We start from the raw sequence: 14,130 nt of genomic DNA on the forward strand, positions 1-14,130 counted from the left end.
TCTAAGTGCTTACAGACCATCTGTTTAATTATCTGCTCTAGTATTTTACCTGGTATTGATGTCAGGCTGACTGGGCGATAATTGTTTGGGATTTCTTTTCCCCCCCTTTTAAAGATGGGGACCACATTTGCCCTCCTCCAGTCTGCTGGAACTTCTCCGATTCTCCATGAATTCTCAAAGATTATTGCCAGTGGTTCTGAAATCACTTCAGCCAGTTCTTTTAACACCCTTGGATGCAGTTTGTCCGGCCCCAGAGACTTGAATTCATTGAGAGTAGCCAGGTATTCCCGTACTATCTCAGTGTCTATACTATGCTGTAATTCCCCTATTGCGTCCTCTGCTCCATTATTCCCAGGTTGAGCACTATTCCCCTTTTGGGAGAAGACTGATACAAAAAAGAAGTTAAGTAATTCTGCCTTTTCTGCCTCTGTCATCTACACTGGAAAGACTAATTGGCCTCCTACGGCTTGAGGGAAGGGAAGAAGGCACTTTAAGAACTTTTCAAATGGCAACTGAGAGAACAATACACTCACCACTTGTATACTTGTAATATAGTAACAGCACTACAACCTGACCTCCTCCCATCACAATTTTGTTGGTGTCAGCAATGGTATTAAGGCAGTTCACTCTGACAATGCAGAGGAAGGGAGGCAATGGGCCTGTTTCTTTTCATTCAAGCACAAGCTGTACCTTTCCTTTTGAACACGTGAAAAAGAGGGCCCAACACTGCCATGCTGGAAAAGAGAGGATTTTTTTCCCCAGTTTTTTTTTGTGGGGGCCCCCAGAATTTTTAGCAGGAAAAAAAAGCTGTTCACAATTTGTGCAGGAATGGAGGATGACACTGTGTGTGAGGAAAGTGCATGACTAGAGTTGCTGAAACCGAAAAATGTCCATGTGGTATCAGCCATGGCCTACGTAAGCAATTACCAAACCTTAGGCATAATCAGATGCCTACATTCGGATATTATAAACTGAGAATTAAATACAAGGGTTAAGAACAATAATTAATTTGGCATTTGTCTTGTTCTGCAAGCAAGCCAAAGCCAAATTTAAGTATTTAAAAAAACAGTTTTCGGAGGGAGCGCCAAGTCCATGTTTAAGTCCTTTGATACCAACAGGCTGAGAAGGATGGAACTTTTGCTTAGAACTGCTCTGCTAAAGTGGTCAGCTTTGAATGGAGTGCACAGGTACTTCTAAAATGATGGATACTTCCATACATTATTTTCTCCTCATGGTAAGTAAGTAATCATGTTTGACCAACATTGCAGTGTTTCATTATCACTTTGCTTCCTGGGTATGCTAACTCAGGTCTACACAGATTTCTCCTCTGCCCCTTCCCTTAGCTACCCTGTAACATTTTTCTCTCTCAACAAGGCACCACCCTTGACAAATGACAACTTCATGGGAAAAGGACTATTTTACTGTATGTAATGACACAGACGGGCTTGCCATACATAACCAGTGGTATATGTCTTAGAAAAAGCTTTTGTATTACTGGAGTCAAATAACAACCAAATGATCACTAAGAAGAATGCAACATTGTTTCAAAGAAAGCAGCAACCCCAGTCAAATAACTGAGATAAGTCTCCAGGGCACAAAATGATGAAAGAGAAACTGCAAATCCACTGTTTTTTATTCACCTGGGTGAATGAATATTTTAACTTTCCTGTTTGTTTAAATTGTGTGTATAACACTGAGATTAATGATTTCACCACACACAAGTATGTATCTTTTCAAATCTTTCTTTCAACACCTATTAATCATATAGGAAACCACTCACAACTACACCCCCAGCTGTATTTCTGGCGCACATATTCTCTCTGAGGGACAGCCATCTGTTCTAGTTCAATCCTTCATTGTTTTGGTCTGAAGCATAGAAACTTTATCACTGCTTTGAAATCTTCACAGTGCATCAATCCTTATATTGGAACATCTACTTTTTTTGCATTTCCTCCCTGGAGGTTGGAGAATGTTTTCACGTAAGCAATGGAAGTATTATTCAAAGAAAGAAAACTTTATGAAAAACGAACTCAAGTAAAACGGGTTCTAAAACATAATTCTGCAATCCTAATACTGAAAGTAAGAATGTCACCTTTACTCTGCCAATGGTGTGAGATATATGTCTGTATCTATTAAGTATACAAAGAATATAGTCATGCACATGTGATAGAGACGATGTCGGGAGGCTCCCTTAAGACTTCAATATAACTTTCTTCTTCCCCACCAACCACTGTGCCCAAAGTGCTGCTGTAATAGATGCTGCTGCAGCGCCGCTTGTCAGATAAGAGACCCTTCAATGCCTCTCCCAGGAGAATCCACATCTCATTCTTCTCCCTATCTCTGCATGGCTCCTGTCCTCTGCATAGGCGAAGTGTCATAAGCTTGCACAAGAATGAGCTGCTTGCTAGCAAGGCAGAGGAAAGTCCTGTTTCTTTAGCAGTGATTGATGAATGTTCTCAAACTACCACTCTTCTTAAAATCTTACACTAGCCCTACCTGCCGGAGCCTGCCAATAATTGATTAATATTTGTCTCTTACCAATAGGAGTCCCCACACCATAACCTTTGGAATCAATGAGTCCACCGATCTGGGTCAGATTGCAGTTTCTCTGAGTGACATATTCTATACTGGTAGATTCCATCAGGAGGGCATAGTCAGTGGTCAGCACTCGCTGGATTCCCTCATCGTTGTTCTTCACCAGTGCTGTCTGCTGCCGGCTGCTCATAAATGCCCACATTTTCTCATATGTCGATATTTTGGATTTCTAAGGAGAAAAATCAAAAGCATCAGACAAAGATCTTGTTTGTATATTTAAATTATAACACATCCCTGGTTAGTGTCAGTTTAGAGCCCTGAATATCGGAGAGAGCGATTAGGATCCTTTCCCACTTCCCACAGCATTCAGCTCCACATATGCACTATTATAAATGTGTTCCATTTCCATCAGGCAGCATACTGAGCACTTGATTTCCAAGGGCCTCTTGCCACACAAAGGCCTTTTCCCACACACTATTTCCTCTTTCCCTCCCCCTGGCAACCCCCTATATCCTCTCCCCTTCCCCCTGCCTTATGCTCTCCTTGTCAGCCATTCACCAACTTACCTTTTATCTACCTAGCATCTTCAGCTATATTTATTATTTATTTACTTCATTTTTTACTCCACCTTTCTCCACAGAGGGGACCATTATACTCTTCTTTTTTATTAGCACAACAACCCTGTGAGTTAGGTTAGGATGAAAGTATGTGACTGGCCTAAAATCACCCAATAAGCTTCCACAGGAAGATGGGGGTTCAAACCTGGGTCTCCCAGACCCCACTCTGAAGTTCTAACCACTATACCACTGGCTTTCATAGGGTAGCATGCAGCTAGGCCAAGTTGAGTCATGGAATTTGGGTGGTATGAAGTGATCCAGAGGTTGCTGCCAGGCCTTCAGGTGGGACCTGAAGATCTCCCGGATATCCCCTGAAGATATTCCCCTGAAGAAAATGGCTGCTCTTGAGGGTGGACTCCAGAGAATTATATCCACCTGAGGCTTCTCCCCTTCCCAAACCCTGCCCTCTCAGACTCAACCACAAAATCTCCAGGAATTTCCCTCTGGAGTTGGCAACCCTATCCAGGCCTGCCCCAATAAGTTAGGCTAAAGGATAAAATAGGACTGGAAACCGCCCTCCCCCACCCTTTACTGACAAAACCAAACTTGGAATCTGTGGTTGCCCAGCAATGGTGACTGAGGGACTCTCAGTGCATTCCTCAGTGCATTCCCATTGAAATGAATTGGCTTAGACTGGAGTAACTCTCCTTAAGAATGCACTGCTTGTTGTTTAAAGCTACAGGCGCTCAGTTTACCATTTTGGGGGTTTTTAAACCTCCATTTTTTTTTAAAGATTTCAGATTTATCTGCAATACTTGGAGCATTGGTCAGGTTTGTCATGCCCATTCACTGCTCCAGTCTCTGAATTTAAGTATCCTAGGATTTGGCCTATTTTGACTATTGGAATATAAGATTCTGTATATGGGAAATATGGGAACAGATTATTAGAAGAGTCCACACTCCCCTCACTAAGCAACAATTGGATTTCACCCCTTTTGTCACTATCCTGGGTCAATCCTGCCAATTCTCTATGAAACAAGATACTTCTATAAATAAATCTCCAAGAATGGTCTCAAGGCAGTAAACGTGCTACCTTGATGGTCAACGTGTAATGTACCTTCAAGCTGCAACTTAACTTAAAGCTTTTCATTATTTGAACTTTTGTTATGTCAGTTTTATTATTCTGTTGTGCTATCTTAAGGAAAACATAGTTTTGACTTAAATGTCAAGGTTATTTGTGAGTGTATGCACCACCAGGAACATTTTAGTAACTCATATTTTACCATAAGGCAGTATATATTTCCACATGATTGCAATCTGGGGGGGGGGAATCTAAACCAACAATGTAATAAACTCATTAAAGGGGTTTTAGTGTTTTCAGTGGTTTTAGAGTTCGTAGTGTTCCCCTCATCAGCAGTGCTGTGACACAGGGCCATTTCTCCCACCAAACAACAGAAATCACTGTTTGGGATGGAGTAAGAAGGGGGGAACCTCTGGGGCCATCACACTCTTTTCCTCCTCTCTGTTGTTGTCTCTCACTCTTTGGACCAGAGTTGGAGCAGATCCTCCTCATCTGTTGACCATCTCATTTTCAACAGTGGGTGACAAGCTGTACATTTTGAGTAGATCTTCCCAAAGTCTCACAAGAACCCGTCTTTGCTGAGGCCCAGCAGCAACATGGTAGAATAGCAGCTGAATGCCTCAGTATCAGATATGGTTCTTGAAAGTGAATTATTGAAAGTGAACTATTCCATCAACAGTAATAAAATCATGGCTACCCTTTTGGAGTGTAGATTCTACTTCTATTGTAGGGTCAATGGTCTAAGGTGTATTACAGGTACAATAAAGTATTTTAACTTACCAAGGTAAAAATAGAGAATTTCAAACTTAAAAAACATAAGTACTCTGAATCAAATTTATTTCAATATTTTGTTTCCTTTTTTACTGCAGCAAGGCAGAAATCCCTCTGAACAACACAGACAGAGCAAACACATAGGTTGCCTTAGTACTATGGTTAATTTAGCTGTTCTTCAAGGATCAAGGATGCTTAAAATGTTTGAAGGTATCATTTTCAATAATTACCTTACTGTGTAAAAGGAAGCCATGTATATTTTAGTAAATAGTCAGATTTTTTAAAAAAAATAATCGAATTGCAAATTTTGAGAAGAGTCAGAAATATGAAAATTGCAACCTGTTCATTCCCACTTTCCATCAGCAACACAATTTCAATATGAACTTGAGAACCTGTAGGTCCTAACTGAATGCTGCCATTTAAAATGTCAAGCTGGCAACTACAGAAATAGAAAATATTTGTTCACAAAGATAGCAGAAGCATATTTCTTTCCAAATTCCTATTGCTTTGCCAATCTGTCGCAGCTTCTTTGGAGTGATTGCTTCCTAAAGGTTAGCTTTGTCTCTGTGTATCATGCTTGGATCCCACAGGGGGAAGATGATAACTATAATTACCTGCATCTGTTAAGGTTTGGCCTCCCTGAGATTACCAACTGCTGTTTATATTTGCCACATTCATAGTTCGTTGGTGTACTCAGGCTCAGAGCTCCAAACCAATTACTGTAGCACAATCCCTATGAAGTAAATTAAATTTAATGACATTATACCAAAGATGATTTAGAATTCAAGATTGGTGTGGCTTATTTTATGAGTTAAATTAATTTTGAATGTATAAACTCGGAAACTCCAAAAATACTAGCAAAGTGGGTTACACATTGGCAAAAATCTAGAAACATAATTTCTCTCTTTCTTGATATGAAGATTTCATTACACCCCAGTTGTTCAGACCAGTGAATAACCTGGAAGCTGTCATGGGAATTAGGGAATAGTTCCACATCAAATTTGATCTACTGCTATTAAGCAGCAGGTCTGGTTAATCATCCTGCAAGCCACTCTTTTGACTAGGATGGGGTGGTGAACACACAGACTGAATTTCTGTTTTACAATCCCGTATTTCTGGCTGTGACCCCACTATGTATACAAGTCCCAACAGTTACAACAGCAGCCATCTTCTGCAGTTCTGTCTGTTGCTTAAATTCCCATCATTCAAACAATTTGTCCTTAAAATATCTAATGTGATGAAAATAATATGGAAGATCTCTTTATGGGTCTAGCAGCATTGTTTTGAGCAAACAACTTGTATTTGTAAATTGAAATTTAGTAAATTATATAATCTTCTTCAATTTCCAAATCAATCCTGACATGCACATCTCAAGGAACTCTGGGGCTGCACTTCATTCATCCAACTATTGAATGAATATTCATCCAAATATTGAGTATAATTACAAAGTCATAGTGCATCACCTGTTGATGCAAAATCTGGTGCCTGTCATCTTACCTTGAAGAAGGTCATTGTTGATCCATCTCTAACAGCTCCATATTCTATCTTGGTTTGCTTTGCCAAATCATCTGCTGAATCAATAGGAGACTCCATTCTCTCAACAGTTAAGAAGGCAGCCAAATTAGCAGTGTAGGATGAGATTATGATTAATGTGAAAAACCACCATATTCCTCCAACTATTCTGGTAGAAAGAGCTTTTGGCATCAATTCTGATCCTGTTACAACACCATCAAAACATTTGCATTACAATAGATTGAAAGAAATGTCAGACTCCTGCTACAGAACGTCACTTTTAAGAATGTGATAAATTTATGAACAACAGAATAAAAAAATATGATTTGACTCAATAATCCCAGGCACATACATATAACAGTAAAAATGGAAACAACACTGAAAAAGATTTATGCAATGACAGATGCATGTGTACAGATGTCCTTGGATCTGAACTTCAAATTTTCCACGTTCTTTTGTAGTTGTTAAATACTTTTAATTGTTTTTACCAATAACATAATTGGGCATTGATCCTGTAAGTTTCATTTATATTATTGTAATAAATATAATCAGGATACCAGACATTAAATTGTGGGTTCCTCAATATTAATTAGTTGGATTCAATGTAAGAGATTAGGGAATGAACTGGCAAAATGGATTTTGAGCCAGGGAATTAGTTAAAATTGCTCCCATCTCCCTCCTCTGTTGATGAAAGCCATGTATTATTCTCCCTGTGCATCAATTCCAGTAACTTGGTTCTGGGAAGGTTGAACCAGAACCAACGGGTTGAAATTAAATCAAAAAGAGTTTTCATCTAGACATTAGGAAGAATTTTCTAACAGTTAGAGCAGTTCCTCAGTGGAACAGGCTTCCTCATAGGTGGTAAGCTCTCCTTCCCTGTAGGTTTTAAAGCAGAGGTTAGATAGCCATCTGTCACTAATGCTGATTCTTTTACCTTAAACAGATGATGAGAGGGAGGGCATCTTGGCCATCTTCTGGGCATGGAGTAGGGGGTCACTGGGTGTGTGTAGGGGGGAAGGTAGTTTGGAATTTCCTGCATTGTGCAAGGGGTTGGACTAGATGACCCTGGTGGTCCCTTTCAACTCTATGATTCTAACTTCTTAGTAGCCAAAAATCACATGGAAGAATATGCTAACTTCAATAGTGTCAACACTGCTTACATAGGTAAAAGGAAAAAAGGATAAAATCTAAAATGTCTTCTTACTTTATAGTTTAAATATTGGAACAGTTAAAACCTTAACCCATAATATCCACATAATGCAGTGTTAATGACTATATTGATGATTGAAAGGAATAATACCAATGCAGTGAATATGATAATTACAATGTGGTAGTCTTATAAAATGACATAACAATAACAAAGAACACAAGATGCTGGAAGCTGAGGAAGACAATAAATGAATAATGTGCATATACTTTCCTTGTTGTAAGCAAAATTCTTTTTTCACAATAAAAAATTTAGCGCAACCCGTACATTTATTGCTTCCAAATATGGCTTGGATCCTATGATCCTTTCCCAACGACAGAAGGGCGTTTCCATCAGAAGGGGGAGGGTAGTTCTGCATATCCCCCCAAAGGTGGTTCTGTGTATTTCCCCCTTCAACTTCACTCCATGTGCTGTTCATAGCCTTTAAACACCAGAGAGAAACAGGTTCGATGCTGTTGGGAAGCGAGTTCTTTTCCCACTTCCCCAAAGCATCATCTTTTCTCTCATCTTTTGTGAACCTGTTTTGATTAGAAGCTTTGGCGAGATCACGGCAAAGCCTGGATGTCTGCCATGTGGTTGGGGAAGTTAAGATTTTCCCAGTCCCATCTACATGGCAGCCCCTGACCTTGTCCCCACAGCAGCCATTTACCCCAACGCCACCAGGGTGTTTGGGGTTTTTTAAAAATCAGCAATGGAATGTTGTTCTGTTGTTATAATGCTACAACAATCTTCGTAGAGTGTTACCTCAATTCCCAGATTTCATTTTTAAAAAGTAAATCTCTAGTCACTTTAGGAGACATAAGAGAAAAGACATACCTCCACAATTAAAGGAGCTAAAAATTAAAAACAAATTATAAACTGATGGGAGGGATGGCTGATACCTGGGGACTGGGGCAGAGAAACCTGCCATGGGAAAGCCCTGTTTCTAGGGTTGCCAGGTGCCTGCTGGTGGCGGGCAACCCCCCCGGCAATTTAACCCTCTGCCCACCAACCACCTGAGGGTCGGCGGGCAAACGTGCACGCGCACGTACATACCGCGCGCACGTCACCTCCGGAAGTGCCGCCTCGCGAGGGGCCTTATATCACTCAAACTCTTAGTATGAGTGGTAAAGGGCTGCTTTACCACTCAAACTAAGAGGTATAAGGCCCCTTGCGAGGCGGCACTTCCGGTTCTAAACTGGAAGTGACATGCGTGCGTCGGCACGCGCATGCACACATTCTTGATATCGGCAGAAAAGCCTCCTGCCGGAGGGAGAGGGGGGACCTGGCAACCCTACCTGTTGCTGCTGCACTGTATCGGCAGCCACAGTGGGAAAACCAGACAAGCCTGTCCCTGTGTGGAAAACACCTACATGTGATTAATGTCATGTGTGGGTTGCACCTAGACACACTGGGCGAAAACGCATGGTTGCTTTATCCTCCTTTAATCCCTGTTTTAGCCAGGATCGAACGCACATTAAGTGAAATGCATGTGTTCGATCCTGGCTGAATCCTGGCTGAAACGGGGATTAAAGGAGGATAAAGCGACCATGCGTTTTTGCCCACTGTCTGCCTAGTTCCCAGCTAACTGGCTGAGAAGAATCTCAGTAAGCTGAGCCCCCATTCAATGTCTTGCTTACTCCTGTCCTTTCTCGTTGGCTATCACGTCTGTCTGTGAAAAATTAACAAAGCACCCTGATTATTTTGATAATTTTCACCAGAGGGAGGTAGCTTAAGCCAAAGCAGCAGCAAAGAAGGGAGGAAAGGATTGAGCGGGAACTTATATTGTCCTCTGTCTAGCTCAACTGCGAAAGCACATTTCTAATATTCTCTTTGTATTTCAAGCTGGTCTTCTCCCTGAATGTGAGACTCAGTTGCAAATTTAGGAGCAATAAAACACATGCAATAGCGCTTGTTGGAATAAAGCAAAGATCAGCATGTGGTTAAAGCCTGCCTGAGCTGGACACTAAGCCAGTGCAGCATTATAATTAGCAAAGGTTTTTGGCACTGAAGTGCTGGGCCTTCAGAGACATCTATGGGATATGCTATAATGGGCTAAAAAAGGACCATCATTTTCCAAATGATAGCTGACAGTTTAATTTTAATCTATATAAATATGGCAATTTTTCTTTTAAAAGTCAGTGCCAACAATGACCTAAAGCCAAAACATCCTGCTGCGGAAATGGCCTGGGGAAATCAATGGCGATTGCTTACTTTTAACAGCTTGGCTCTAAGGACATCCAAGGGCTTCACTATTCTAATCCAGTCCAGTCTAGATTATGCACATTTATGGAATGATATAATCTGTTTTATGTGAAATGCTTGCAAGATACAATGAACAATTTCTTCATAGAAGAGACTGGGAATCTTTCATATCTGTGAAGCTCTGGATTTGGGTCTATATGTTAATGCCAGATGTACAGTATAGCTATTTAAAAATAAACAGACTGATCTATCAAGGGAGATCAGCCCAGAGAAGTAGCCTTCCTTGTGGGGAACTAATGCTGATGAGCATCTTGATGTACAGTGCTCACCAGGGTCCAATTGAACTGGCTAGATATATCTGGATAAAGATGCTCTTACAGCCCATTCCTGAGAATTGGGCTGAAACTCTTTAGGAGGCGGCATGACTTCGCCGCCAGCGTAAGTACGTATTATCATACGATGACACATACTTATGCTGGCGGCGAGGCCAGTCCCGCCGGCGGGTGAGCATTGCGGGACTGGGCCTCGCCCCTCTGCTGGCACGGCTTCTCTGTGGCGCTGGCAACGGCGTTGAGAGGCCGCGCCGGAACAGGGGGCTTTCCGGGGGGAGGAGCCGCTGGTTAGGTGGCTTCCTAACCCCTTCCGGCCACTTCCGCCAGCGCCGGGAATGGCGGTGCTGCACCTGCTTTTTAGCAGGCACTGCCTCACTGTTCCCTATGGGGCGAAAGGCCCCCGTTAAACAGCTTTTTTGTTTAATGGCGTATGGGAATCGGCTTAGGAAAAGGTGCCACTGCGCCTCTTTCCCGCCGTCCCTGTACGCCTCAGCTCAGGAATGGGCTGTTATTCATCCAGAGTTATTAGATGTACATCTGGACAGGGGACACAGTCTCCTATTTAATTCCAGAACTGTTTTTCTGAAAATCAATGTATACCTACATTTTAATGCTTCCTTTGGTGCACTATTCAGCACCAAATAAAATATATATAGTAATTTATTTCTCTCTGTTTTAACTTTCAGCTGATCTAGCCAGCTAAGCAGTTGCAAAGGATGCTGACTCAGATCCTTATGAAAACGTTATTTACTAAAAGCTCAACAAAGGAATATAAATTATGTAGACACTGATGCAATGCCTTATTTTAATTAAAATAGTAATAATGGCCAGCTACATTTTAGAGACCCTTATAACTTGGCAGGGTAACCTAATAGTTCAGTTTCCACAGTAGATGCTCCACAACAGAAAACCGAGAAGGTCTGATACTGTTTTATTCTTGTAACTGATTTCTCACTTCCCTTTGGCTTTCTATTGTGACAAAAGTTGTTCATGTGAAACAGAAAATGTGTACTTCAAATTGTTTCTCTGAGAAAATGCTGATTCTGTAAGCAGTTAGTAAATAGTATCAGCAGCCATTTCAGGAAAATAAAAAGCTGAACAATTGGTTCATAGGATCATGATGGTTTGTCAAATTTTGATTCCCAACACTGCAAAACTGTTAAGTGTGTGACTTTAGACTTACAACATTTGGTGAAACGAAGATCCTTGTGAAAGAATGGGCTTTTAGATTATGTGGCACCCTTTCCCCTAATCCATAGCCTCATGTGTCCTCTGATGTGCTTGGCACTTTTGCATGTGCAGTCTTCCCCATTCTATTTTCTGAGGGGGGCAAGTCTTCACGTGCATGACTTCATGTACTTCATGAAGTGAATGACATGCTTGTGAGCAAGGAGCTCTGTAGGTGCAACTGAGTTCAGAAACATGTAGAAAATGGCCATATCAGGTGGGTCATCTCATTCAGAATAAGTCTAACAGCCTAATCATATGCCTTTCCCCCCTCAGGAATAAGTCCCAATGAGTTCAGTGCAATTTATAGTCAAGTAAATCGCATTCTAAGTATTACTTAGGATATCTTACCGTTGAAGGGAACACAGGTCAGCATAATTTGTCATTTAATGGGAGAGCATAGCTATTATGCAATAGTTTTCCATATATTTCCAATTCATCTGCTAAATGTATAATGTTTCAAAGGAAGCTATATCTGGCTTAAAATAAGGAGGATAGGGAAATAAGGCCTAAGCAAGGCTATTAGCAAGAACCAGAGTCAGAGACAATACTTGCTGAAGTCTCTCTAGTGCCTTTATATGGCAGACATGACAGCCAATCCTGATCCAGACTTTGCTCACGCTCTGTAGAAAAGAGAAAGTCTGATCATCACATTTTAAAATTTAATAAACCAGTGGCTTCTAGTCAAGCACAACAAGCAGCTTCTGTTAACAAGAAAGAGCATAACAATAGATGCAGAGGTTAGCAACCATTCATCTCTTGTTCAAACTCCACATGTTAATGAGGGTGCACTTAACAGTCACACGTACCACAAGTTTGTACATGGAAACATTCGCTTCAACTTACAAATTAGTTTTGTTTTTGCTTTTCATTTTAAAGCTTCTTCAAAGACAAGCAGAGTCTGGTTGGGGCTGACTGTCATGTACCCAAGGTAGTGGTAACTAGCAGGCACGGCATCCCACAGTTTGCTGTGGATGATGGTAAACTCCAATGAAGGCAGGCCATTCAAGAAACACACGTTTTGGGAACTCTCACACACAAAGCAGTCAAAGCTGTACACACACACCTGCCTGATACTGTAAAACCTTCATATGTGCTCTAAGAACTTTCTGGGACAGAGGACTAAGCTGTCCTTCAATCTTCTGTAGGACCCTTCTCAGATGAAAAATACCTGATGCATAGAGAAGTGCATCGGTATATTTCTCTGTGCTCAACTTCCCACATGAGAGGCCTGATGTACAGGTGTAAGTCTACTCAATGAATGGTCAAAATCCAACTGATTTTAGCAGGCTTATGCAAGCTCTCTGTAAGTTGATGTTGTTGTTTTTTACCGAACTCTCCAGAGTTACAGATTGTATGAAAGGATAAATTCTACTTTAGTTGATGTAGGGATGCTTCTGCATCTGTATGACTTTATTCTGATAGCTGTGTATTTCTATGACTTAGTGTGTTGTTCTTTTGGAGGGGGTTCACAATTATGAATCATATGTTCTGAACACACACCTCACGTAGAGGCCAAGTCTTATTACAGGGAGCCTCAGAATAAACACACCATATATACACATTGTCAGTATATGCACCAGGCTGAGTCTCCACTTCCAGAGCCCCTCACTTCCTTGCACTGTAAAATGGAGCATCTCTGCAGTTTCCAGATTCAACAGTAGTTAGAACGTTGTGGGCTTCACAGGCTGCATGCATTTACAAGAGAGGCAAAAACCTTAAAACTTGAAGAAAAGCCATGAATTAAAAGTGGGATTTTTAAGCAATAATTTTTTAACAAATGCTTATGAAATAATAATTCTAACAAAATGTCTTTGGGGCTATCCATTCTGAAGTTGTTTATCAGTTAGTGTATTATAATGGTACAGAGGAAACTTGAAAACATTTCATGGTGACAAGCTAAGTTCAATGTAGACAATGTCAAAGCCATCTTGCTTTTTCGATTTTGCTTCTTAAAGCACAAGTGTGGTATAAAACTTAAAGTTTGTATTGCACACTTTTTCTTCCTTAGTCACAAAAGTTTCACTTCTCCTCCCAAACTATTCTTTCATTGAGAATTTGTGTGTGTGTGTGTGTGTGTGTGTGTGTGTGTGTGTGTGTTAAGTGCCGTCAAGTCGCTTCCGACTCATGGAGACCCTATGAGTGAAAGTCCTCCAAAATGTCCTATCTTTGACAGCCTTGCTCAGATCTTGCAAATTGAGGGCTGTGGCTTCCTTTATTGAGTCAGTCCATCTCTTGTTGGGTCTTCCTTTTTTCTTGCTGCCCTCAACTTTTCCTAGCATGATTGTCTTTTCCGGTGACTCTTGTCATCTCATGATGTAACCAAAATACGACAGCCTCAGTTTAGTCATTTTAGCTTCTAGGGTCAGTTCAGGCTTGATTTGATCTATAACCCACTGATTTGTTTTTTTGGCAGTCCACAGTATCCGTAACACTCTCCTCCAACACCACATTTCAAAGGAATCTATTTTCTTCCTATCAGCTTTCTTCACTGTCCAGCTTTCACACCCATACATAGTAATAGGAAATACGATGGCATGAATTAATCTAGTCTTGGTGGCCAGTGACACATCCTTACACTTCAAAATCTTTTCTAGCTCCTTCATGGCTGCCCTTCCCAGTCTCAATCTCCTTCTGATTTCTTGGCTGCAGTCTCCCTTTTGGTTGATGGTGGAGCCAAGGAATAGAAAGTCTTGAACAATTTCAATTTCAAATTGAGAATTT

The 14,130-nt window shown here is 41.0% G+C and overlaps 1 protein-coding gene across 4 annotated transcripts in view; it reads right to left on the minus strand.

The window, feature by feature from the left end:
* GRIK1 (glutamate ionotropic receptor kainate type subunit 1) overlaps positions 1-14,130 on the minus strand; it is a 207,022-nt gene that overhangs the window by 131,392 nt on the left and 61,500 nt on the right. For all 4 annotated transcript variants that reach the window (XM_056858891.1, XM_056858889.1, XM_056858892.1 and 1 more), the window contains 2 exons: positions 6,442-6,659; positions 2,539-2,764 (listed from right to left, as the gene is read on the minus strand). In XM_056858891.1, the coding sequence (XP_056714869.1) occupies positions 2,539-2,764; positions 6,442-6,659 (444 nt within the window). The remainder of the gene's footprint in view (positions 1-2,538; positions 2,765-6,441; positions 6,660-14,130) is intronic.

Source organism: Euleptes europaea, chromosome 12, assembly GCF_029931775.1.
Source record: "Euleptes europaea isolate rEulEur1 chromosome 12, rEulEur1.hap1, whole genome shotgun sequence".
NCBI lineage: Eukaryota > Metazoa > Chordata > Lepidosauria > Squamata > Sphaerodactylidae > Euleptes > Euleptes europaea.